This window comes from Aythya fuligula, chromosome 5, assembly GCF_009819795.1.
Source record: "Aythya fuligula isolate bAytFul2 chromosome 5, bAytFul2.pri, whole genome shotgun sequence".
Classification (NCBI taxonomy): Eukaryota; Metazoa; Chordata; class Aves; order Anseriformes; family Anatidae; genus Aythya; species Aythya fuligula.
In genome coordinates, this window is record NC_045563.1 from 11,173,045 (window position 1) to 11,195,988 (window position 22,944).

Below are 22,944 nucleotides of genomic sequence, written 5' to 3' on the forward strand. Positions count from 1 at the left end.
TGTCCTTTCACATGAGAAATTGGGAGAGAAAGAAGAAGTGGCAGTGTAAGGCCCAGCCTGCAGTCCTCTGACCTGAAGGGACTTGTTCCACTGACCTAGCTGGGCTCTGGTTCATGGCATTTATGCTCTGAAGTTCACAGATTCACTTCATAGCAGTTAAGTACAAAACCATCCCCAGAGCATTCCCACTACGTACCCCGCTCTATTGGCAGGGCTGTGCTTTGTACTGCTCGAGCAAACCATCTCCCAGCAAGTCTGGCTGGTAGCAAGGCAGGTTTTGCTGGCCACACGTGGGACCTCTGCCTGCCAGTGGCTGATCCACGCCTCTATCTCACAGCTGAAGCAGCAGCACATCACATCACAGGCCTGCTCACAGCCAGCACAGAAATTCCAGGTTTATTTCTAAAGCCGTAACTGATAAAGCCACGAGGGAAGAGCTTTGCAAACCAGCAGCAGAGCCGTGCTGCAAGCCCTCGATCAGAGCAAGTGACGATGTACCTGGTGATGGGCCTCGAGGACTGCTCTCCGAACACCAGGAACATCTCTGCTGCCACACACAGCACTGCAGCACACCTCTTTCTTCCAAGTCCCCAAACCAATTACTGGGAAAGATCATTCTCCTACAAGCCCAAGACCTCAGTGCTGAGACGACCCAAGCTGCAGGCAGCCAGGCACCGAGCAGAGGCCGGGCAGGCACCACACGGCTCAGCCCTGCTTCTCTGCCCACCAAGGTGCTCATACTGTGACCAGTCAGCAGCAAGCTCACAGTAGGAAATAGCATGGATTTTTGTGGCTAGATAGGGCAGCTGGATGATTTATATTAGTGCGATAGATATATCGCACACCAGGCCCTACAAAAAGTCTTAGGATAACCAAGGCACCGCTACAGCCCATTCCATCTGAGAGACACATGACGAAGCGAAATACTTCATTTAACGAAATATTTCCAAGTCACTTGGGTGCAGACTGGCAAGCAGGGTGCTGAGCTGTTTTTTATCCTTCTCTGAGCAAGCCCTTCCCACAGCGTGCTGGTTAGGACAGCAGCAATTCAATGGTGAGATCCAACACAAGCTCTTGCTGCTGCCCTGAGCTCCTAGCCTCCTCTCCGCTCACCTGTGCACTTACCTAACACGTACAGTGAACTACAGCGTGACATACGTGGTCGTAGCCCTGGGCCACGTTCTGCTAGCCCCTAGGATAGCATCTCTTCCTGGCAAAGCAGGTCATCAGGAGGCCCGAGACAGGCCTCTGCTGCCTCTGTGTCAGAGAACCGAAGAGCCTGTTCCCCTCAGGGTGCCCCAGGGCTCCACTTCAGCAGAGCACAGGAGGGTAATTCCAGCACCCGACACGCAGCGGTTTCCACAGACCGCAGCAGACACTCGGGACCTGCTTCTACCCCCTCCCTTCCACAGGTCTGTTAGGATTGCCAAGCAGACAGCACGGACACCCCTTGCACGGAGGGGCTGGAGTGAACCAGCCCCACGCTGCCGCTACCGAGGGCTGCCGATGGATGCTGCAGGCACCTGGCGTGTGCCAGTGAGAAATGCGGCGGTGTCTCCGTAGAGCAGCTGTCCTCGCGTCTCTCAGCAGGGGATGTTGCCAGAGTTGGCATTTAATAAAGGTTTGGAATTCGTTTCCCTGTTTTACACTGTCACAGGGGAAAATCAGCTTAGCTCAGAGGCATGAGACCAAGGTGTGAGTGATGCACAGGGGGGTTTGTTTAGGAAGGCAGCTAGAGAGGAGCCCAGGAGAAGCAAACACGCTCCGATCAGCACCACTTAGCATTTGTTGCTCCAGCTTTAGCAGTAGATGAGGCTTCTGAGGGTGAGAAATTCTGGGCTTCGGGCACGTGCTCAAATCCAACACACTACCTCGAGAGTTTCCTTACTTTCTCAGCTATTTTGTGTTCTCCTCTGAGATTTCCAGAGGATGAGCCTCCAGATTCTCAGAAACCCTCTGGTGAAACAGTCGCAGGAAGACGTGTGGAAGAGAAACTGCCAAGTCACATCCTCCAAACCCTCTGGAAGGTGGAAGAGGGATCCCAAGCCAACAAAATCCCCCTGCTCCAGCGCTGCAGCTGCTCCACCACGCCAGGCGTCCCCCGCAGCAGCATCGTTCCAGAAGCACAGGACGAAGCAGGCGCGGAGCAGAGGACTTCCTTACCTCAGCGGTCCCCAGGGAACAGCTTTTGGTGCATGAGCAAGCAGCAAGGCAGCACCACCAACCAGGAGCTGAGGTAGCCTGGAGCAAGGAGCTGAGGTGCCCTTCCACAAGGAGCACTGGGCACTAGGAAGCTTTCCAGCCCCTCACCGCTCCGTTACAAGCAGAGGGATGGGATTCAGCTCTGAGACGTGTCAACGCTGTTGGTAAGGCTCAGCACAGGTCCGGCATGACATAGCCCGACCCTAACACACGTTTATCTGCTATATATTGCTATTTTGCTTCCTTCCAAGCAGCCTGAGAGGGACAAGTGCAAATCTAGCTCCTGCTAAAGACATCTCTGCCTTCCCCGCTCCCCTTGTGCGGGCTCCTCCCCGCGATGCCAGGCGAGCCAAGCACCAGCTGCACCTGCTTCGCCTTGCAGTGCGGCTCCAGCACGCTGCCTCCAGCAGGAATTCACAGCGGAATAGCTAATGCTCCTTCGTTATCCTGCAGCCAGAAACACTCCCGCCTTACGCGAGACAGATAACAATGGAAAAATTCTGCCCGTTTTACCTTCGGAGCATGAATGAACCCACTGTGGTCAGAGCAGACTTCAGGCACATCAATTCCGTTAACGAGGCAGACCACAAACTCCGCCGTCTCCTCTCCCCCAGCGTCCTCATCACCAAATTAGACAGTGGGGATTCCGGCCCCGCCTCGTAAAGCATTAGCTGGTTTCCTCTACAACGCTGCTAGACAGGCACATGCTTCTCCGCTCCGTTGGCCCCCGTGCTGCACAGCACAGCCAGCTTCCACATAAAGCAGAGCAAACTGAGAGGTTCAGCTTTCTGCCCAAGGTCATGCTGGAAGTCAAGTAATGAGTTTCCCATGGTGAAACACCTGTCACCGTCTCTGCCAAGTGGAAACGATTCTCACATGTCAGGATTTTAGGTGACTTTGCTTAGTGAAACCAGGCCCTTTTGAGAGTTTTCTCCTCTCCCCCCTTACTTTCAGATGGCAAAGCAACCACAGGGCAAAGCAACCGAACCCACGCTCACCTGCCCTTACTAAAAGCCTTGCTTTTAACCCTGCATGGAAAAAAAAAAAAAAAAATCAAATCAAGTGGAAGGTGCTTTTTCAGAACAAGGACCACAGCAGAAAGGAACCCCACCACACCTGCATATCAAGCAGGTTCCTCTCCCAACTGGTTTCTCATTCATTTAAGTCCAGCCTCACTGTGCAAAGCCTTAAAGAGCTGACCCAGCTGGGGGCTAACAGAGTGAGAACCACACGAACTCCATCAAGGCTTAGCTCTGGAGAACGCGCACGCGGAGCTGAGGTGCTAATTGCTCATCTTAGTGCCTGGATTAACTGGGCACTAAAAGACCTGCCCTAAACACGACCACTGGCTTCCTTCCCCATGGCACACGAACATCCCAAGCGCCCCGATGAGGAGGGAAGCACCAAAAGCCATCAACGCTGCAGGTGAGAGTCCATTTTCCCTAATCCCAATATAAATTTATATTCTTATAGTCCAAGGCCTCAACCAACTGAGAACTGGGAAGCAAGTGATTCCCCAGAACACCCTATGTCCCACCGTCTCCCCTTATTACATCTCTGTGCAACAAAAGGAACCCACCAAACACCTTCACAAGCCACCTCCAGCGCTCACACGTGCCCCTGGGCCCCTCAGCCACCAGCGTGAAACTCCAGCATCCCACGAGCTCTCCCCCATCACTGCCCTTTAGTCAGACACTGCAAAGGGAGCCTGCAACTACAACTGCAGTTGCACGGAGATGGTTCCCTACAATTTTAGCTAAACAGCCACTTCAGCAGCTGCTTTGACAACCAGATCTTTGTCACCCTACCGCTGTGTCACCTGGATGCATCTGGGAAGTAACAGGCTGCAACTGTACCGTGCTCCAAGGAGGACAGGGATCTGGTGCCTCACACCATGCCAGCACAAAGTGCCTGCGCTTAACAAGGAGCGTCCAGGGCATGGCTGGCCAAATCGAGTGTCAGCTGCAAGGTACGGACAGGCAGGAGTCTGGAGAGACGGGAGGTGAGGGGTGGGAAGAGAGAAAGCCCTAAGGACCCAGAAAGCCAAAGAGATATTTGGCCAAGAACTCCTCTGGACGAAAGCAGAGAGATGGAAGAACAGGACCCGTGCTGCTCAACCTGCCCGAGCAGAAGCGACAAGCCCTGTGGAGATCGACTCGGGTGAATTTAGGCTGCCTGGCTTCCAAACAATCCCCCCACCTTTGCTGCAAGCCAGCGTTAGCTCCGCGCTGACCGTGCTCCACTGAGCCAAGCAGCAGCGAGGCCGTCCCACTTGGCTGACAGCCACAGGAAATCGCAGCTGAGGACTTCCCACAAGCTGCCCTTGGGCAAGGCAGAAGAGAAGCTGCTGCAAGAAGAGTTTCGGCTTCCAGGCCCGAGGAGCTGCAGCCCTGCAGAAGGGGCACAGGCAGAGGAAGCCGCAGCTCTGCTCCCTGCAGGACAGGCTCCTCCTGGCTCTCCAGCACCCAGCGAGCTGCCCAGATGAGCAGGGCAGTCCCCAGGCACACACCTAACCCCCAGCACAGGGGAGAAGAGCTGCTGCAGACAGAGGGGGCAGCTCAGCTTGGCACTGCTCTGCCCATCTCAGGAGCTCATCTCAGGACCACTTTCTCCCAAGTGCAGGAAGGTTATGTTTGATTCACCTGAGCTGGCAACTACATATTTATTCCATCAAACGATAAGACAAGAAGAAAAAACACCAAATACCTTTTGAAGAGGACACTGAGAGCATGATTATTGTTATTTTTTTAATCTTTTCAGCCCTTCTTTGCTGGCTCTCTTCCTCTTGCCCCCTCCCAAGACACGGCTTCCAGCTCCGCTGACCTCGTGTGTCCTTCCTGCACCTTCACTGATTCCTCCCTCCTTCCAGTTGCCCTCCGAGCCTACAGAGCCTTGCCAAAACGCAAGCAGATAAAACACATTCTTGTTGTCAAATCTGCTTGTCCTTTTAACATATGGCACACAGAGTTTTGTTTCATCTTAAACTCAAAGCAGCAAAGTTTAGCAGCCAGCTCTCGTTATAGTCTCACAGAAGTTGAAATTTTGGGCTTATTAAAAGATAGTGCATTTAAAATTCTACATAGATTCGGAACACTGGGAGCTGCTTTAAGGGAAGGCAACAGAAGGACCAAAGTTTCATACAGCCTGGAAGCAATTCTGCCATTTGTTTTAAGCTTTCTAGTAACATAACATGGCCTTTGAGTTAACATTTCATTTCAAACCACTTTAAAAACGTGATTGCTCTGTGATTGTTCTGCACTCGTGGACATTTTGCTTGTGAAAAAGTAGAGCCCGGCTGCATATGTTCCCTAGTCAATGCTCATTGATTCTTTAAAACAAAGGGCAAAACCCCCAAGGAATCAAGAGACATTTTTAATTACTTTGACACTGTTGATGAGAAGCAGACACTTACTCCGGCTGCATAACTCCCCAAGTGCCAGGTACCGGACAACTCACCAGGACAGAGCACACCAAATGCTTAAAAACAAGCTTTTTTGTTCTCACCATGCTCTCTACTAAGGCTGTTATTCACTAAACGGGGAAGCAATAACACAACAGACTGATTCCATTTAAATCCATTAGACCCATCGTTCCTAAAACTTCCAGGTAGTTTCTGCAACCACCCCCCTCTCCGTTCCCATCGGAGGGGCAGGGACTGATGAGATAAAACTCAGCTCAAGGAACTTCACTTGGGGTAAGTCTCAGTCAGGTCTCGACGCCAGCTTCCCTCAGTCAGGAAGGAGAATTCCAGTTAGAGGAACTGTGCCCCAAAAGATACGGAAAGATGGATTTCTTCCGAAGGCAGCATCCCGTATCAAACCCATTTCCACCCAGAGAACAGCTACTTAGAACATTTTGTTCAAACTGAAAAATTTCCAGCCCTTTGATTACAAAGGCAACCTGCCAAGCTGGAGTATAAAATTAGCACATTAGTGCAGTAGTGTCTTCCTTCAGCTGAAGGCAGCTCCGGTGCCTCGACTGCGTGCCACAGCCCTACGGGGGTAAAACCCAGCTAGGGAACCAGGTTCGCTCTGCCCTGCTCCAGAGGCTCAGATCACTCGAGCAGCAGCGAAACGCAGATATCAAACCAAATTGTTTCTACTGATGGAAGAGCAAGAACTGAGCAGCAGCGAGCGCTCAGGCAGACCCAGTGCCCAGGGAGCACCCTGCTGCAGCAGCACAGGGCGAGCAGCACCCCCCGTGTCACCGCACCCCCTCGTGCTGCAGGGTGCACGGCAGCAGCGCAGGTGCCTCCCGCCGTGGCTCCGAAGTGCCAGGTCAGTTTTTCAAGCCCTGGTTATAAACGCCGCTCTCGCTTTAGAAATGTGAGTTATTTTTAAAATGCATCATCAGAAAAGGTTAAACATGGCCTTTTTCCTTTCATTCGCACGTTTCGTACACATTTCAGCAGGCGTCTGTCCAACTTAAGCAAGCTCTGGGCGAGCACCTGCTCCAAGCTTTGTCCAAGCTCCAGCAACACGAATGAAACGTGCTGCCTTTATTTATACAGCCACTGGATAGGCGCTGGAAAGGTTTTTCCTATCCAGCTCTTTCCCGAAGGTCCCATATCGCACCTCCTCCTACCTCTACCCCCTTCCCCAGCAGACACCGAAATCATTTTGCAAGCAGCAGACTGCACCCGGCAGTTCCCTTGTCTCTGGCTCCAACAAAGGGAGTCGCTGCCGGGAGGTATTGCTCGGGGCAGGAGCAATACCAGGCAGGGCAGCATTCCACCCTCCTGAGCTGGAGACCTCGGGTTCCAAGAGGAGAGCAGTGCCTGGTCCCGCAGCCTCTTCGCAAGGTAAGACGATGTGAAACAGCCCCCTTCCCAGCGAGTTTCAGAGCTACGAGGACTGCTGCCAAGCCTAATTCTCCTGGCACCTTATTTATTTGTTTTTATGAACTCCAAAAATATTTTTATGAGGGGTTCACAAAGCGCTGCCTTTATTTCTCCCCCATCCTCCAAAACAATGGAAGACCTGGACAGTAAGAGCTGTGCAGTAGAAGACACCAATTTCCCTGCTGTAACTCCTTGCACGCGTGCTTTAAACAGCTGAAACATTTATCAAGCTCCTCTCGGTGTGCAACCTTTCCTTCAAACCAGCCTCGGGTCGTCAGACAGATCCAGCACTGCCCACCCCTGCTCCCGGAGCAGCTCGCGGGTGCTGCGCCCGCGCTACCTGCACACACACACAGCACCAGCTCCAACTGCCTCTGCTCCAACAGAAGTAGTCATTTTTCACCCAAATACAGGAGTTTACAAGCTAGATGTCTTTGCCAGTTTTTGGGACGTTGGCGGGATGGCTGGATTTGTGCTTGTTCTGTTTGCGCTGTAAGGATGGCGTTGGATCTGTGCGCGCAGGACGGCTTCAGCTGAAGTCACCCAAAAAAAGGAACTGATCCCATTTATCCACTCCCCAAACCACCTCTCGTGGGTGGGGTGGCAGGGAGAAACACCTTCAGAACCAACTCACGAGGACTAAAAACCCACCCGAAACACAGAAGGAGCCAGAGCACAACGCAGCAGTTTCCCCGAGCGCAGCCCCGCTCCCCAGAGCCAGCACACACAGAAGGGAACGATTTGCCAAGCAACTCGGATCTCGGGCTGAAAGCCAGAGGACAGCTCTGAAAAATCTTCCCTCCGCCACCCAGCTCCCAGCAGCCAGCCTCTCAATATTTGCCTAAAACTTACCAGGAGCAGGGAGGCACTGAGAACATCAGATGAGATCCAGCTGTGCTCTCCCCACCGCACCAAGCTCAGCAACACCCAAAAACGTGCCCAACACCAGGTCTGTCACTAAAGGAACACCACAGAGCACTCGCCTGTCCCGTGCCACAACCCCCTGCTCTCAGACGGGGTCACCCACATCCCCAGGGCACGCGTTGTTCACCCACCAGCCGAGGAGACCTCGAGGAGTCCTCCCCTGCCCTCCCTCTGTCTCCTCCCCGCTGGTTTGGGCACCGCCACCTCCCGGCCCTGGGACAGGGGCTGCTGGAGGCTCCCGGCCCTGCCTGACACTTTCTTAGCAGCAGCAGGTCAGAAAAAGTGAGAAACCACTGATAAAAACGATGGGTGAGGGTTAAAGGCAGGGAAAACATTTTCTCCGACGAGCTCAAGCAGCACCCTGGGGAGAAGCTGAGGCACGGACCCTTCGGACACAAAAAAACCTTGAAAAAGGAGCCCCGAAAGGCAGAAGTATCCCCAGAATTTAAAAGCTTGAAAAGCAGTCGGATGCTGCATCCAGAGAGGCAGGCAGGCTGTAAAAGCGTTGTTAAGGGGAGGAGTCCTGCTGCATTTTCCGCTCTTCTGGGGAAAATTACAACAAAGTTAAAATCATGACCGTTTTCTTCCAGCCCAAGAGGGAGCTTCAGAGAACAACGAAACAGCTCAGACACAGAAGGTGCCTCTGTGGGACTGAGGGAGCACGGGGAAAGAGCACAAAGCAGAAATTGGAGCAGGGAGCAGGGCTGGGTTAACAACGAGGTGGCCAGATAGGATCTACAAGGCGTACACAAATTATAAGGAAAGTGAGGGAACCACAAACAGCAGCTTAGGAATGAAAAAAAGGCTGGGGCGTGTTAAAGGAAAGGAACCTTTTACAAGAGCTGACTACGAAAACGTTTGGGGCAAAGCAAGCAGCCGATTTTCACCCCAAAAAAGCAGCTGGTTTCTGGAAGGACGAGCAAGGACGACTGCAGTGCGTTGGGGTGGCCAGAGGGAAAAGGCAGAGCAGCGAGGCACCGTGCAACGGGAGAAAGCGGCTGAAAAGCAGTTGCTGCGGGAGGTTAAATTAGGTAAGCGCGGGTTCTGCTAAGGAAGAAAAAGAGCAGGTGGTAATTGGGAGCATCTCTATAAATGGCCTTATCCCAACAGGACCCACAGCCACGGCACAGCAAATGTTTGTAAAATCAAGAGATGCATTGAAGCCAGCGGCCAGGGCAGCCCCGCTTAGTGCTGCGGTGCAGGAAGCCGACAGCTGCGGGGACACAGGCACGCGGGAGCCGGGCCCTACAGGAGCGCATGAGGCCCCATCTCCCCCCGCAGCCCGGCTCTCTGCTTCCCTCTAGGACCCTGCAATTTGCCGTACATCCCCCGTCAGGCGTCCTCCACACACATAGGGAACGGGCTCTGAGCAGGAAGCACCAAAGCTCCAGTCCGGGCCAAGGCGTGTTAGCAGCAGAGGGCTGCCCGAGCTCGAAGGGCTGAGCCAGCGCGGGCTGCAGCAGCGCCGTGAGCTCTGGAGGTGTTTCCCTTGCCTTGGTCATGATTTTAAGTTTTTACAGCCAGAGTTTTGAAGCGACCTTGCGATATTTTAAGCCCGTGACCTTTGTTTAGAGCGTATGTCACTTTGGGCAGGATCTATTTTAACGCGGGCTCCAGCTTTTAGACTCCGTGAGCTGGGCAGCAGCTCCAGGGGGGCCAGCACGCTGCTTCCCTCCGCAGCAGGCTGCTTTTTTTAAGGAAAGGGTGGATTAAAACCTACCTGCTAGAACTCCAGATCCCCTCCCTCTTCTCAGCACACCACTCAGCCGTGCAGGAGGGGTTGCCCCCAGGGTGGCTGCTGTCAGCAAACCCTCCTCGCAGGTTTGCTGGTGCCGGCCTCAAGACAAAGAGCCCCGATTTGGGGAGCGCCGAGCTGCCTGCCCCCCGTGCACGAGCTGGAATATCAGAAGGGGTTTTTTGTTGCTGCTGAGCCTACTTAATCCCCACACCAAGCCGGGTCTGCCTAGCAACAAGTTGAAGTTTTAAACTTGTGCCATCCCACTTGTGTTCCCATGGCTACTGCCGAGCGCGGCGCGTGGCAGCTGCAGGGAGCGGCGGCAGGGTCCCGCCAGGGACATCTTGGAGATTCCCAGGCAGAAAACAATACCCCAAAAGTACAAACCCTACACCTGGCACGCCTGCCTGGCTATTCACCCCCAAAAAATCACAAAGATCGGCCTCCTGCCGCGGTCAGAGGGACGTCAGCCCAGGGAGTAAACCCGCACGTGGCATCCACACATCATCTGTGGTGTTTGGCACGAGAAAGCTTTGGGTTACAGATGGGGCACTTTGAGCTTCTCCCAAGTGCAGAGCGATGTACAACTGGCAAACGGTATCTACCAGGTGGGACAGATAGCCCTTAACACAATTAAAACGGGGCAGTGAGACATCCTTGCCCTGCCCCAACACAAACTGGTGCCGTGAACAGGAACAGACGGACGAGCTGAAACCCCAGAGCGGGGTGAAGTCGGAGGGGAGAGAGAAAACTCCCTGTTTCACTGCGAGCTGTAAGCAAGGAGCTGTTCCCAAAACGATGCTGTTACATAAAGCAGACTTTCCCAGTCCTGGCTTTCCAGTTCAAGAGGAGACTGTTTCCTACTTCGCAGCGGTTCTCCTCAGCCCCTCGCCATCCTCCAATCCCTCCGTGGGGCTGAAAGCTGTCGGCGTCCTCTCCCCGGAGCAGCTAACGGGGCCAGGCAGTATGGCTGTGCCAGGCCTGGCTGCGTGTAGTCCTTGCCGTTCTGGACCCCAAGCCAAAGGCAGGGCAGCACATTCGTTAAGTTGCTCTTCCCATCCACAAGGACACCGATCCAAGGTCGCGCACACCAATGATTATTTTCAATACCCACCTTTCAGATCAGAGGCGCTGTACCAGATAAAGCCCAATCTGATAAGCCACCTGCCTGCCCAAAAGAGCACACGGTGCCGTGACGGGCGATCACAGATCCCTACAGACAGCAGCACTGGGAAGCTGTGCGGACAGGCTCCTCTCATTACAGCTACGCTACCAGCCGCAGGCTCTCCCAAATTACTCTGATTTGCAAAATCCATCCAGGTGAAGAGGACAGAAATGAGGGAGGTGGCAAGGAAGCTGAAATAACTATGAGGATGCAAAGGCTTTTCCTGCTCTTATTGGGAGGGGGGGCATTTTTTTATTATTTTTTTTTTTTCAGAAATACACCTGGTTACACACATGCACACAGCACATGGGAAACCCTGCTGGTGGCCCCCCGAGGGGCAGGCAGAAAGCCAGGGCTGAAGGGGGAAGCACAGAGCAAGCTCTGCGCCTGAGAGGGGATTTTTGCAATTTTATCACACTGCTGAAGCCTCCTCCCCCCAGAGAGGCAACATTTACCAATACTTCCTTTATGAAGTTCAAAGAGCTCGCTGCTGCACGGAGCTGGATGCTGAAGATGCTTGGGAAGGTAAACACACTTGTTTAGCCTCAAAACCTGACGAGAAGCAATTTTAGCGAGTTTGACCTGCAATACTTAAAAGCAGTCGCATCAGGCTGGTGCATTTCAAAACAAACAGCACTAAGAGCACAAAGCAGCCCGATTCTAGAACATGCTGCAGGAACGCTTTCACTGCCTTCACTACCACGCAGCGCATCCTCTTACGCTTTCAAAAAGCACAGAGCAGCCAAACTTTCACGTGGAGCCCTAAGTTAAGAGTTTGTGAAGCTTCAAGAGAGAAGCCTAACCCAGGACTCATTTTAAAAGCGTTATTTCAGATCATCCTTAGTTTACAAAGCAACTTGGTATTCTCAAGAACTGAATTTCAATCTGTTCTTCTGAGCTTAAACAATTAAGAACAAGAGGTGGCTCATCCTGTCACACAGTCATGCCAAAGCCTCAAAAGACAAGGTCACCCGGTGCAGAAAAAGGTACAGGCTTCCCAGGAAGGCAGCAGGAAGAGCCTGCTGCCTCAGAGCTGTCTCTGATCAGTCTCTGGAGTCTCTGCAGGAATCCAGCCTCACTCCTACCTTCGACTTGTGAGGCGAGTCTTTGCCACCACCAGAAATTGTACCTGCGGGAAGGGGACACCAGCACTAACCACCAAGTTTCTGAGGAGACATCGCTCACATTTACCTCCTACAGCTCCTATTACAGATGTTTATTAACATTACAATACAATTAAATAAATACACGTGGATGTCCAACAAAGCATTGCAATTTATAGCACGCTGAAGGTATGTGGCAGGACTAGAGCCCACTGTAAGCCGCATTATACAGTGTACCTTGATCAGAGAGGCAAAGATTTCCGAGCTAATTATAATGACTAATCACAGGGAGCTCTAAGCCTTCGCTTGGCCAAGTCACAGAACTAACTAGGGCTGAAAACAAGAGTTTTAAGAGCAACTCATTAAGCAGCGGGAACCAGCTATGAAGAACAAAGCGTTCCCTCTACCTAGCATTAATTCCAGCCCAGCCATCCCTACATCTGTCAGGGCAGGAGACAGCTATTACCTCCACACACAAACACTGCGTGTGCCAGGCAGGGAAGGAAGCCACAGGCTTTGGCTGCACCAGAGGCTTGTTTGTTTACTACAGCACTCAGGTTTGAGAAGGATCTTCTCGCCCTGTTGGAATGACAAGAAAGCTCCAAAGGCACAGCTTGGAAGAAGGTGGAGCGGGAGCTCTGTGCGGCACCAGCAGCCTCTGCTGCCCTTCCACGGGACGAGCAAGGACCGGGTGAAAGCAAACCACAGAGCCACGCAGGCTTAAAAATGGACAAGCAGCTCAGGGGTAAGAGGTACAGCACCAAGCCTGCAGCTGCGCTCCTGCCAGAGTGCCAGGGATACGGATAATAAACTCCCCAACTTGGGCTCTGTTCTCCTCCTTTGTCTCCAGGCTGGATTTAAGAAAAAAAAAAAAAAAAAAAAAAAAAAACCAGTTTCCTACTTCAGGGCTTCACGTGCCCGCTTTTCTCCAAACAGGCCATACCCTAAGCACATTCCCTAGGGCTGACGATGCCTTTTTCCCCACTCCCTCTCCCCCAAAGCCCCACACCTCATTCCCAAGCACGCACCCAGCCCCCAAGGGGCACGACGCTCCTGCTGGGGACACAGCGAGTCCCTGCAGACAACAGCGAAAGGGCCAAGACACAACAGGCTTCATAAAGCAACTCCGCGGCCTCTGTCAGCCCAAACACATCGGGCATTAGTACATTCGGGTTTGGTATTTCTGATTAGATCAAACATCCTCATTACTCTTCCTTCGTTCCCAAACACGCTGCTGCACTAAGGGAGCTCCTGCCCGCTGTGTTTCAGGCAGGGCCATTTGAGGAAATGAGACAGCCCTCCAGGACAGCAGGATACCAGTATTTCCAGTTGCAGCAGCTGGGCTGTGACTTTTCCACTTGCTCAGGTGGAGATCCCAAGGTCTCACTTGAACACTTTTTTCCTGCTTCTCGTTCAGATGAGCCCGCTTATCTAAACACCATTTTCTCTCGCAGTCACCGGGCGCTCAGACTATTTGCAAACTACCAAGACTGTTAGGAGCAGGGCTAACAGTCCTGTTTGCAAACACAGACACAGAACAAGCTGGCTGGGAGGCGGGCTTGCCAAGCGCAAGTGGTAAGGGGCCTTTTAACAACCCCTTGTTAAAGAGCTGCCATCCCCAGTCCCCATGGTGTGGGTCAATAGGTGATCCTGCAGACACCACTCACACTCAGCTGCACCTTCCTGGAGAACCCCCAGAAGTAGCTGCAGGTGGGGAAACCTAAGGAGATCTGGCCTTTAGGACCAGCAAAGAAACAAAGCTATTGCAAGGGCATCAGCCACCAGGGCTGGTCTATTACATACCTTTGATCCCAAGCAGAGGGTGGGCACATTTTCACAGCCACAGCTGTACGGATGTGCTCACCCCAGCTCCCCCCGGGCATCTCCTCCCATGGCACAAGGCAAAGCCCCCACCTCCCCCCCAGGCCCTACAGAGGCAGCAGGGAGCTTCTCTGCCCTTCTCAGGCAACTACAGACAGCTTCTGACCACATGGAAAAGGTGGCTTTTTTGTTTGGAGGCCTGTTTGGTTTTTTCCCCCCTTCCATTTTTGGCAAGGCTGAGACACCACCACGGGCTTGGCCATGAAAGAAAGGCAGGAAATGTCAGGGAGCACACCGAGCACGGCTAACGACGGAGGGAGAGAACAAGATCCTGGAGGATGTCGGTGATGTTCTGGCAGCGAGCACCTTCCAGTCGGCTTTTGTGCTCCTAGGGCTGGAAGCGCTACAGAGCACTGCCTCGCCTCCCACCATTTTTACTGTGGCTGTTACAGGGCAACTAATAAAAAACTGGGACAAGATCAGCATTGCAAACGAGTCACTGACATCTGTCAGCTCACACACACCTCAACTTCGGCTCTCTACAGCTGGACACCACTGAAGCAAAACTCGCTTTTGGTCGTGTTTCCACTGGAAAGAGCCCCAGAAGCTGCTTTCCGAAGATAACTGACACAAACAATATCCAAAGGTACAGGAGGCAACTTGTACTTTAACCGCCATCACGGGGCAGAGAGAGATGAGATGGAGAGAGCAGCGCTGATCTGCCTTCCAGTGCATGCCACAGTTTGGGACAGATCGCTTCCTTCGGGGAGGGAAGGCACACTCCTCACAATTACGGATGCTTTAATCTTTATTTGAATCCACTGACTGCGTGAGAGCGCTCACTAATGCTTCATTCCTCCCGTTTTCAATATCCCAGCACTAAGGGAGCATAAATTAATAAGCAACAAGTAAAACGGTCAAGCACAATACCAGCGCTTCCCCATATGAAAGATTTTTTTTTATTTAGCTTTAGGATATGCAATGTTTCCTGCCACTGAGTTTTTCCATTAACAGGACATGTGGGTTTCATTTGTATGGATTAAAAGAACCATAATAGTTTGCAGTTCCTCAAAACCTCCAGCGTCTCAGAGAACCAGCGTGGATGGCCGACCTGGTGACAAGAGCCCAGGACAGGCAGGTGGCAGCCCAGCGCCCGACTCTCAGCTCTAACGAGAGGAAGGCACAGGAGAGGAGATCGCAAACGCTCACCTTGTGTTTGAGAAATCAAGGCCAGGCAGTGAAACACGGCTCAAGAGCAAGTTTGACTGATTGTAGCAAGCTCTGGAGTAGGGATTTCAGTCCCAAAGTTCGCCTGCCCTCCTCCCCAGTGAAAGCTGCTTGTCAAATAACAGCGCTGCCTCTGCACGAGCCCCGTCTTCACTGTACGACTGCTCTGACCACACCGAGAGCAACAGGGGTGTGAGTCGTGCACTGATGACAGAGGGGTGACTGCGTTTGGGAGAGCAGAAGTGGGATGAACACAGGGGGATTGGGACAGGAGAGCAGCAAGGCGGCCACACCAACCGCAGCAGGGATTGGTGCCAGCTCCAGCCCTGCCACCACGAGGGGTTCGCTGGGGGAGCCCCAAGAAAGCGCCCCACAGCGGGGTTTGGCCACAAAGGGTATCAGAAACTTGCCCTGAGATACTCCAGTCCATAACTGCAACTTGTCATTTTTGGGCTTTATGAATTAGGCCCAACAGAGACACAACCCTCGATCGTCTTCCCCAGCCTCCTCCATGCTCCCACCAGCCCTGCCCTGTCCCCCCGCACACCTCGGTGGGAGCTGAGGAAGCTCTGCCCGCTGCCAGGCCCTTCTGCCCCCTACTTCTGTGCTCTTCTCCGGCTTGTACGCTTGTGAAGCCCAAACTGGCATCACACCCTGCCTCTCCCTGCTCCCCTGGCCTCAGGAACATGGATTTGAGAAAAGCTTCCCTCGTTTCCTTGCTCTTTGCTACAGCTCGCTCGTGGCTCAGGAGTGAAAGAAAATTAAATGCTCTCTCTGCCCTCATGTATGGGGACGGAGGAACACCCACGTAAGAGTGCTGATGTAAGAGTCAGCAATTACAAATATACCTCAGCCAAACCGGAGTTATAATTGAACATTAAGTTAAAAAAAAAAAAAAAAAAAAAAAATACAAGGCCTAGCCTGTGCCATATTTCACCTGAAACACAGCTAGAGCAGCACGAGCCCTCTGCATTTTATCAGCCAGCTAATCTCAAGGTGAAAGCCTCCCAGACTCCACACCAAATAACCTTCAAGCTTTAGGACCCTTTGGTCAAACAATCCCTAAAATTTCTACTGGGACCCAGACACAGCATCTGCACCCCGCAGTAACGCTGCTCCATCAATTTCACTTTGAAATTACCAGCGGGATGAAACAATTTAACAGTTTCATTGAAAAGGTCTCAGGGCAGCCTATTGCACTTATTTAGGGTTTTTGTTCCAAAAAGCAGAGAGAAAAGGGGCACACCAGATAAAGACACCATGGCTATTTAACTTTAGGGCTGAATTTGGGGAGCAATGTCACACTGCAACATCATTCCTAGGTAATTCCACAGGCCAGGAAAGCAGCACGAGCAGACAAAAGTTCACCATGAACTCACTAACTAAAAAGTATACTTTTAAAAAAGAAATTTTTAAAGGGACACATAAAAAGACCAGACCCAATGCCCACTGGGGTCGTCAGAAAACCGATCGGTTACTTCGAGTCAACCTACTAACAGGCTTTCTATCTCACCGTGCGCTCTGCTGGAGCTGTCTTAGGGTAGATATTACTCAGGAGAAAAAAAAAAAAAAATGTTTCTCCACATCACACACTTCCCCCGCCCTTTCACTACACGTAGCGAAGGAAGAAATAACCTTTGCATAGGTCACGGCACATCTAGAAGTTAAAACCAGAACAATGTATAACCCAGCACATAATAGAGAGGAAGGAGCACGCTGTAGCCCCCCCCATCCATTATGTTAGAGAAACGGATGGCACAAAAGAGTGGGATTTAACGGGGGGGGGGGCTGAAAAGCCCCGGTATTGTCGTGATACCTGGCTAAGAGCCAGCACGATGCGCGCCGTGCGTTACGGGCACGTTGCGTTTGACCTACAGATCGAGAAACCGTGTCAACTGCTCCCAACTACAAACCAGCTCCCCCACGCTTCTCCTCCTCCCCTCCTCCTCCTCCTCCTGGTCCACCAAGAAATGGAGCTGCCATGTGCCAAGACCTTGCATCGTGTTTTGTGAAGAACGTGCCATGGGGGGGGCGGGGGGGGGAACCATTCGGTGAATAAATGCAACATCAAAGTTCAGGAAGAAAAAAAAAATCCTGTTTGCCTCCTGGGACCGTAACAGTTAAAAAAAAAAAAAAAAAAAAAAACCACGTCTGTTAAATAATAAAGAGGCACCCACAGTATTAGGACGCAGCACGAGGACGATCCGGGAGGAACATTTCTCCTGAATCCACACAATAGTTACTGCCGGGGTTATGCGATAAGGAGCCAGCGAGGCTCTCCAAATCAGTCTTTTTGTTTTAAGAGAGAGGAAGAGAGAATTCAATTAAGTTTGGACTAGGCAAGAGACAACTCCACACGCCGAGATCTCCAGATAGGAGGAGGGCTGTCGCTAGCCTTAACCTACAGCTACAAAGGAACAATGCAAAAAAATTCGCTTACATTTCCAACTAAGGAGGTCAGCAGCCTGCCTTTATGCGCCCAGATATACCCGGAGATACACCAACAGCACGGTGCTTCGAGCACCTGCCTTTCAGTGCGGCCACAATTCCTTTGTTTGCTCCAAATTTGCTCCCCTACCACTTTAAATTAGCTTACAAAGAGCTGCAGCAGAAGAGCTGGAATGTGAAATATTCTGGGGGGAAGCCGAACGGCTCCTGGGAGAGGGAAAAAGAGGGGGAAGAGAGGAGAAAAAAAAAAAAAAAAAAAAAAGGAAAAGAAAGAAAGAAAGAGAGACTCGAGGCATTTTGAAATGGGTTTAAAAAAAAGAAAAAAAAAGGTATTTAGACAACTTGATCGTCCCCAGTCCCACCCGTGTGGCTGAGCCCACAAATAGAGGAGAAGGAAAGAGGGGAAAAAAAAAAAAAGGTGGGATAAAAAATAAAAAAAAAATAAAAAAAAGAAAGGAGCCAACTGCCATCTCCTGCCTCCTCTCGCCCCACAGCTTCCCTGTTCCTCCCTGCAAAGCGCCCTCTGGAAGGCAGCGAGACTTCTTTATGCACCGTGCTAGGGCTGGTTCCGGGGGGGGGAAAGGGAAGGGGGAAAGGGCCCAGGGGGTCGGGCTGGCCCTAAGGGGGCTGCGGGAGGGCTGCGAGCCCCCGGGGGGCACCATGAGCACGGGGAGGGCGTTAATTAGTAATTAGCGGGGGAAGCGGAGCCGTGTGTGTGTCCCCCCCAACCCCCCCCCCGAGACTCACCGGGGTCGAAGTCGGGGACCACCGCCTGGTACTGCGGCCCGACCCTCATCCCGCCGCCGGCTGCGGAGGGAGGCAGAGGGAGAGGCGTTATAGGGGGGGGTAGGGGACGGGGACACCCCCACAGCCCCCCCAAAAACCCCAAAATCCCCCCAAAACCCCCCAGCCCCCCCCCAAACGGCCTCACCGTGCTCCTCATCGCTGGACGAGCCCGAGCTGCCCTCCTCCCACGAGTTGCTGCTGCTGTTGCCGTTGGGGGCGGCGGCCAAACTTTTGTTATTCCCGTTATTACCGCCCCCCCCCCCTCCTCCTCCTCCTCCTCCTCCTGCACCACCGCCGCCAGCAGCAGCAGCAGCGGGGTTGTTCGCCCTGCCCCGCCGCTTCCCCGCCACCTCCGGGCCCTTCTCGATCATGGCTGGCATTTAGGGGAGGGGGGGAGCCGAGTTTAAAAACTGAGCCGGGAGCGGGGGGGCGGGGGCGGGCTGAGGGGGGCGGGAGGGAGGCGCGGAGGCGCCGCTGAGGTGCGGGCGGGGCGGGCGGGCGGGGGCCGGGGCCGGGGCGGGCGGCGCCGCTGCCGCTGCTGCATCCCCCGGCGCTGCCCCAACTTCGCGGCTCATCCCCAGCCCCTGCGCCGGGACCCGGCTCGAGCTGCGCCGCTCGGCCCGCCGCCCGGCCCCGCCCCCGCGGCGCCGCCATTGGTCCAGACGGCGTTTTGGGAGGGAGGGACGCGCTCCCATTGGCTGCTGCCTCACGTCCGTCTCCCGGCCGGCTCGGCCGCCTCGAGCTTCCGTCGGGGAGGAGTGAGGGGAGGCGGAGCGCGGCGGAGGAGGAGGAGGAGGAGGAGGAGGGCGAGGGCTGGCGGGGCTCTGCCCCTTCTCGCTCCTCGTCCCCCACCCCTCGCCCCGGGGGGGTGCGGAGGGGGCTCCGCTGCTCCCGTTCCCGGCGCCGCCGCGGTCCCGCCGCGAGCTCAGCCCCGGGAGGGAGGGTGGCGAGGGACTACTTTTCACCCTACCCCCCCCCCCTCCCGGGGCGGAAGGTTACTGCGCGGTTTGAATGGGAGCGGGCACAAAGCGCCCGTTGCCCGCGGCTGAGGGGCACTGGGCGGGCGGGCGGTGTGAGGGGTGGGGGGGTGCTGAGCGCTCCCTTCCCCTCAGGGCGGCCGGGGGGCGGCGAGAAGCCCCATGAGGGGCCGGGGCAGCGCCCCGAGGTGGGGCAGCGCCAACTTTTCCTGCGCAGGGCTCGCCCGGCGGGGTGCTGAGGGCTCCTGAGGGAGGCCTCGCTGCCTGAGACGAGTCCACGTGGAGCGGCGGCGCTGGCAAAAAAAATAAAAAATAAATAAAAAAATAAAAAGCGGGGAAGGAGCCTGCGCGAGGGAGCGGAACAAAAGAGGAAGCGAGAGCGCTGCCCCGCGGGCAGAGCCGCCAGGGGGCTCGGGGCCGGGCTGCCGGGGGCAGAACAAAGCCCGCTGGCTGCGGGCCGGCCAACTTGGGGGGGGGGGGCTGTGTGGGTTGGGTTTTTGTTATAATTTATTGCTGGCCCGTGGCTTGCAGCTGGAGCAGCAGCGGTTATCTGGTGCCGGGCGGCCCGTCCCGGCCCCCCCCCGCCTCCCTCTGCCATTTTCATGCCGCAGGGCGAGGGGACCCCGGGGCCCTCAGTGATCCGTACACCATCCCCTTCAAAATGTGCGTTAATTTCCTAAAAAACCTTCACTTTCTCTTCTGTGCTCGTACACCGACAAACACGGTCACTTTCCTTCGTGTACACGCGCATGTAAGCGTTAAATCTACAGTGCAGTTCCTGCACCTCACACAAAAAGTTGGTTTACGCCACATAAAAGCAACTTTCCCCAGCTCACAGCACAAACCCAAACTTTACAACAGCGGCTCTTGACCCCACAATCTCTAAAAGTATCAACTTTAAATCAGGAGAATAATTAGCGATGCTCTTAAACCCCAGCCCTGACAGCTGCGAAGGTTTCCCAGTGCAGTTTGCCTTAGTGCAGGATGCGTTTTGGTAATGGGAAGAAGTGCAAACACGGCAGAATATCCATTCCCAGTCTCTATTCTCTGATATTTCTGCTCCAGAATTCCCTGGCAGGAAGGTAACACCCAACTTCTCTCTGAGAAATGAGCTCGAGTTAAAAGGGTTTGCAATCTGCTGTCCCAGTCCCGGCCCTGCGAGGAGAAGCTCGCCCCAGCGCACACCTGAGCCCTCAGCTTGAACTGAATCCTGCCCCCACAGCTGCCCTTGCACCACGACACGTGCACGCAGCTTTGCAAATCGGGGCCTAATTTTGGCCTTCCTGCACTTCCTCTCCCTCCTCCTTTGTTCGTCGCTGTCACCAGCAGGGCCTCAGGATTAAAATCCGAATCAGCCACATGAAATGTTTGTAACACCGCTGCCCTCTGAGGGGTTGAAACAACGGGTACCGCAGACACTACACATGCTGTGAGCCTTCCTTAAGGCTTTGGCCCCGCTTATACAGCGTGCTGGGGACTCTCCACATCCCACCTCTGCTCGGCAGCACCGTGGCAGAAGCCAGCTGCTCAAAAGCCATCGCTGGGGCCACGAGGCTCACCCTGCCTGCACCTCACCTGCCCCTCGGCAGCAGCCGAGGAAAGGGAAGAGGAGAATGAGGTGTGTGTGCATGTGCGTGTGTCCCCGAGCAGGAAGTCTCGGGGCTGTCACTGTCTCAGCACTTTGCACCTGTCACAGCTATTGTTCCAGGCCAGCAGCACCGTCTTCAGCCCTGGCAGGGCATTTATTTTATTTCATTTTTTTTTAATTTTCTTTCAAACCTTTCTGCAGAAGCACACGAGCTGTGAACTTAACATCTCTGGTGCTGCTCAGGCTTGTAGTTCCTAAGCCTTGAGAAAGCTTTTCGTGTTTGTTTTTGCTTCCTTAAAAATGATGCTGGCTTTCTTATTCTAAAAGCCTGAAAAGTGAAAAGTTTTGAGCGAGTGTCCCAACGCAGCGTTGCAGATTTCAGCGTTGTTCTGGAAGCAAACTTTGAAAAATTCTTTTCTGGCCCTAAAGAAAACTCTGCACTGAGTGTAGGCGAGTGTGTACACAGAGACTGTACACAAAATACAGAATTGTGTTTTATTTTTCAGCAGCAACAGTGAATGCACTTTTTGCAGCCCCTGAACATTGCTAATGCCAAAAGAGCGAGGTTTGAAGCAACAAAGTGAATTCCTCCAGCTCACTCCCCTTGCTCCGGAGATCTCTGATATTAAAACTTCATTATTTTTAAGCCCTGCAAGGTGGGGCTGATAAGGAGGAAACCCCCCGAGCGCTAAGACAGACCCTGGTAGGCACAGGGTCCTGTTGGCCTGCACGGGTTCTTCATTCAGATACCTTAGGCCGTGCTCCTGCCGGTGACTGCGGGCACCGTGCGTCCTGCCGAGGCTGCCGAAGCCGCGTAGGATCGGGAGGAGGAGTTTGGTGCACCGGCAGCCGCTGGCTGAGTCCCCTAACGCCACAGTGGCATTTTTCCTCGGCCCTGAGCCTAACTGGGGCTTCTGGACATAACCGTAACTTTGTGGTTAATCCGTCCGGCTGCTTAGATAGCAAAGCAAAAGGGGGAGGGAAAAAAAAGGCTTTTCCTTCTGAAGGCGGTGTCGCTGCTCCGTGCTTACTGCAGCCGAACAGGTCGGACAGGCAGGACTGTCTTTTTAAATAATTTCTCGAAATTTGGTTATCTTTGTCAAGGGGAAAGCTTCTCTCCTTGCCAACTTCTAAATGATTTTTTTTTTTATGGCTATTAACCCCATCGGTCCCACAAGCACAGTCGAGCTGAAGCAGCAATGCCGCGGGGGTGCCTGAGAACGGAGCAGGCACCGCTCCCCAGGCAAAAAGCGCGCTGTCTGCTGCCTCTGCCCTCGTGTCCGCCCTGCCCAGCTCAGTGCCTGCTGGCTGTGCCACGACAGCACTGCTCTCGGCACATCCACATCACTGCCAGTCCTTGCCACAAAGGGTTACAAAAACTAAATGCCTTCCCATTTGCCTGAGCTGTACAAAGCAGCTCTCACCTATTTTCCTTGAAAAGAGAGGCACTGAAAATGCTCACCCCCGTGAGAGCGTGCATGTTACACGGCTGTGTCTGTAAGTATGTATGTACACGTATGAATATACAGACATATTTGGTTACTAACAGCAGAAAGGACAATTAATCACCCTCGAGACTGATAGTTTTTAATACCGAAAGGCTATTAATCAGGAAAACATTACCCTTTGAACAAGATGTTTATGCGGCCGACGCTATGGGTTGGTTGGTTGCTTGCTTGTTTTCCCCTGGTGCTAAAGCAGAGCAGAAATCAGGTTTACAAGCTCCTACATTAGAACTTCTTGCTCCAAGTTTGACAATTTTGGCTGGAATTTGGAGGAAATGTCCAGGAGTTTATGCCCCTCTCTCGTTGGTTCCAAGGGGACTTCGGTGTTCAAAAGCCAAATCTCTGGAGGCATTTAAATGCCTGAAGGTATAAACAGACATCATGTGGAAAATTAAAAAAAAAAAAAAATCTAGTTCTGTTGAAAAATCCCAAGGGGCATCTAATTTCATTTTAATGTAACTAAAAGACCTTAAAAATCTGTCCCTAAATCTCCTGCGCTCCCTTGAAAATTCTTCCTTGCAGCCCTGCAGCCTGAAAGCTGATTCTGGAGAAGGAGCAATAAAGGCAAATTATAATCCAAATTTTTATTCCCCATCGGAGAGAATGGCTCATATCCTGTAGCG

The 22,944-nt window shown here is 53.2% G+C and overlaps 1 protein-coding gene across 1 annotated transcript in view; it reads right to left on the minus strand.

The window, feature by feature from the left end:
• RCOR1 (REST corepressor 1) overlaps positions 1-18,665 on the minus strand; it is a 79,692-nt gene extending 61,027 nt beyond the window's left edge. Inside the window, exons 1-2 of the mRNA XM_032188143.1 lie at positions 18,397-18,665; positions 18,213-18,272 (exon numbers count right to left, since the gene is read on the minus strand). Coding sequence (XP_032044034.1) covers positions 18,213-18,272; positions 18,397-18,631 — 295 coding nt within the window. The 5' untranslated portion in view covers positions 18,632-18,665. The remainder of the gene's footprint in view (positions 1-18,212; positions 18,273-18,396) is intronic.
• Between the last annotated feature and the right edge of the window lie 4,279 nt (positions 18,666-22,944).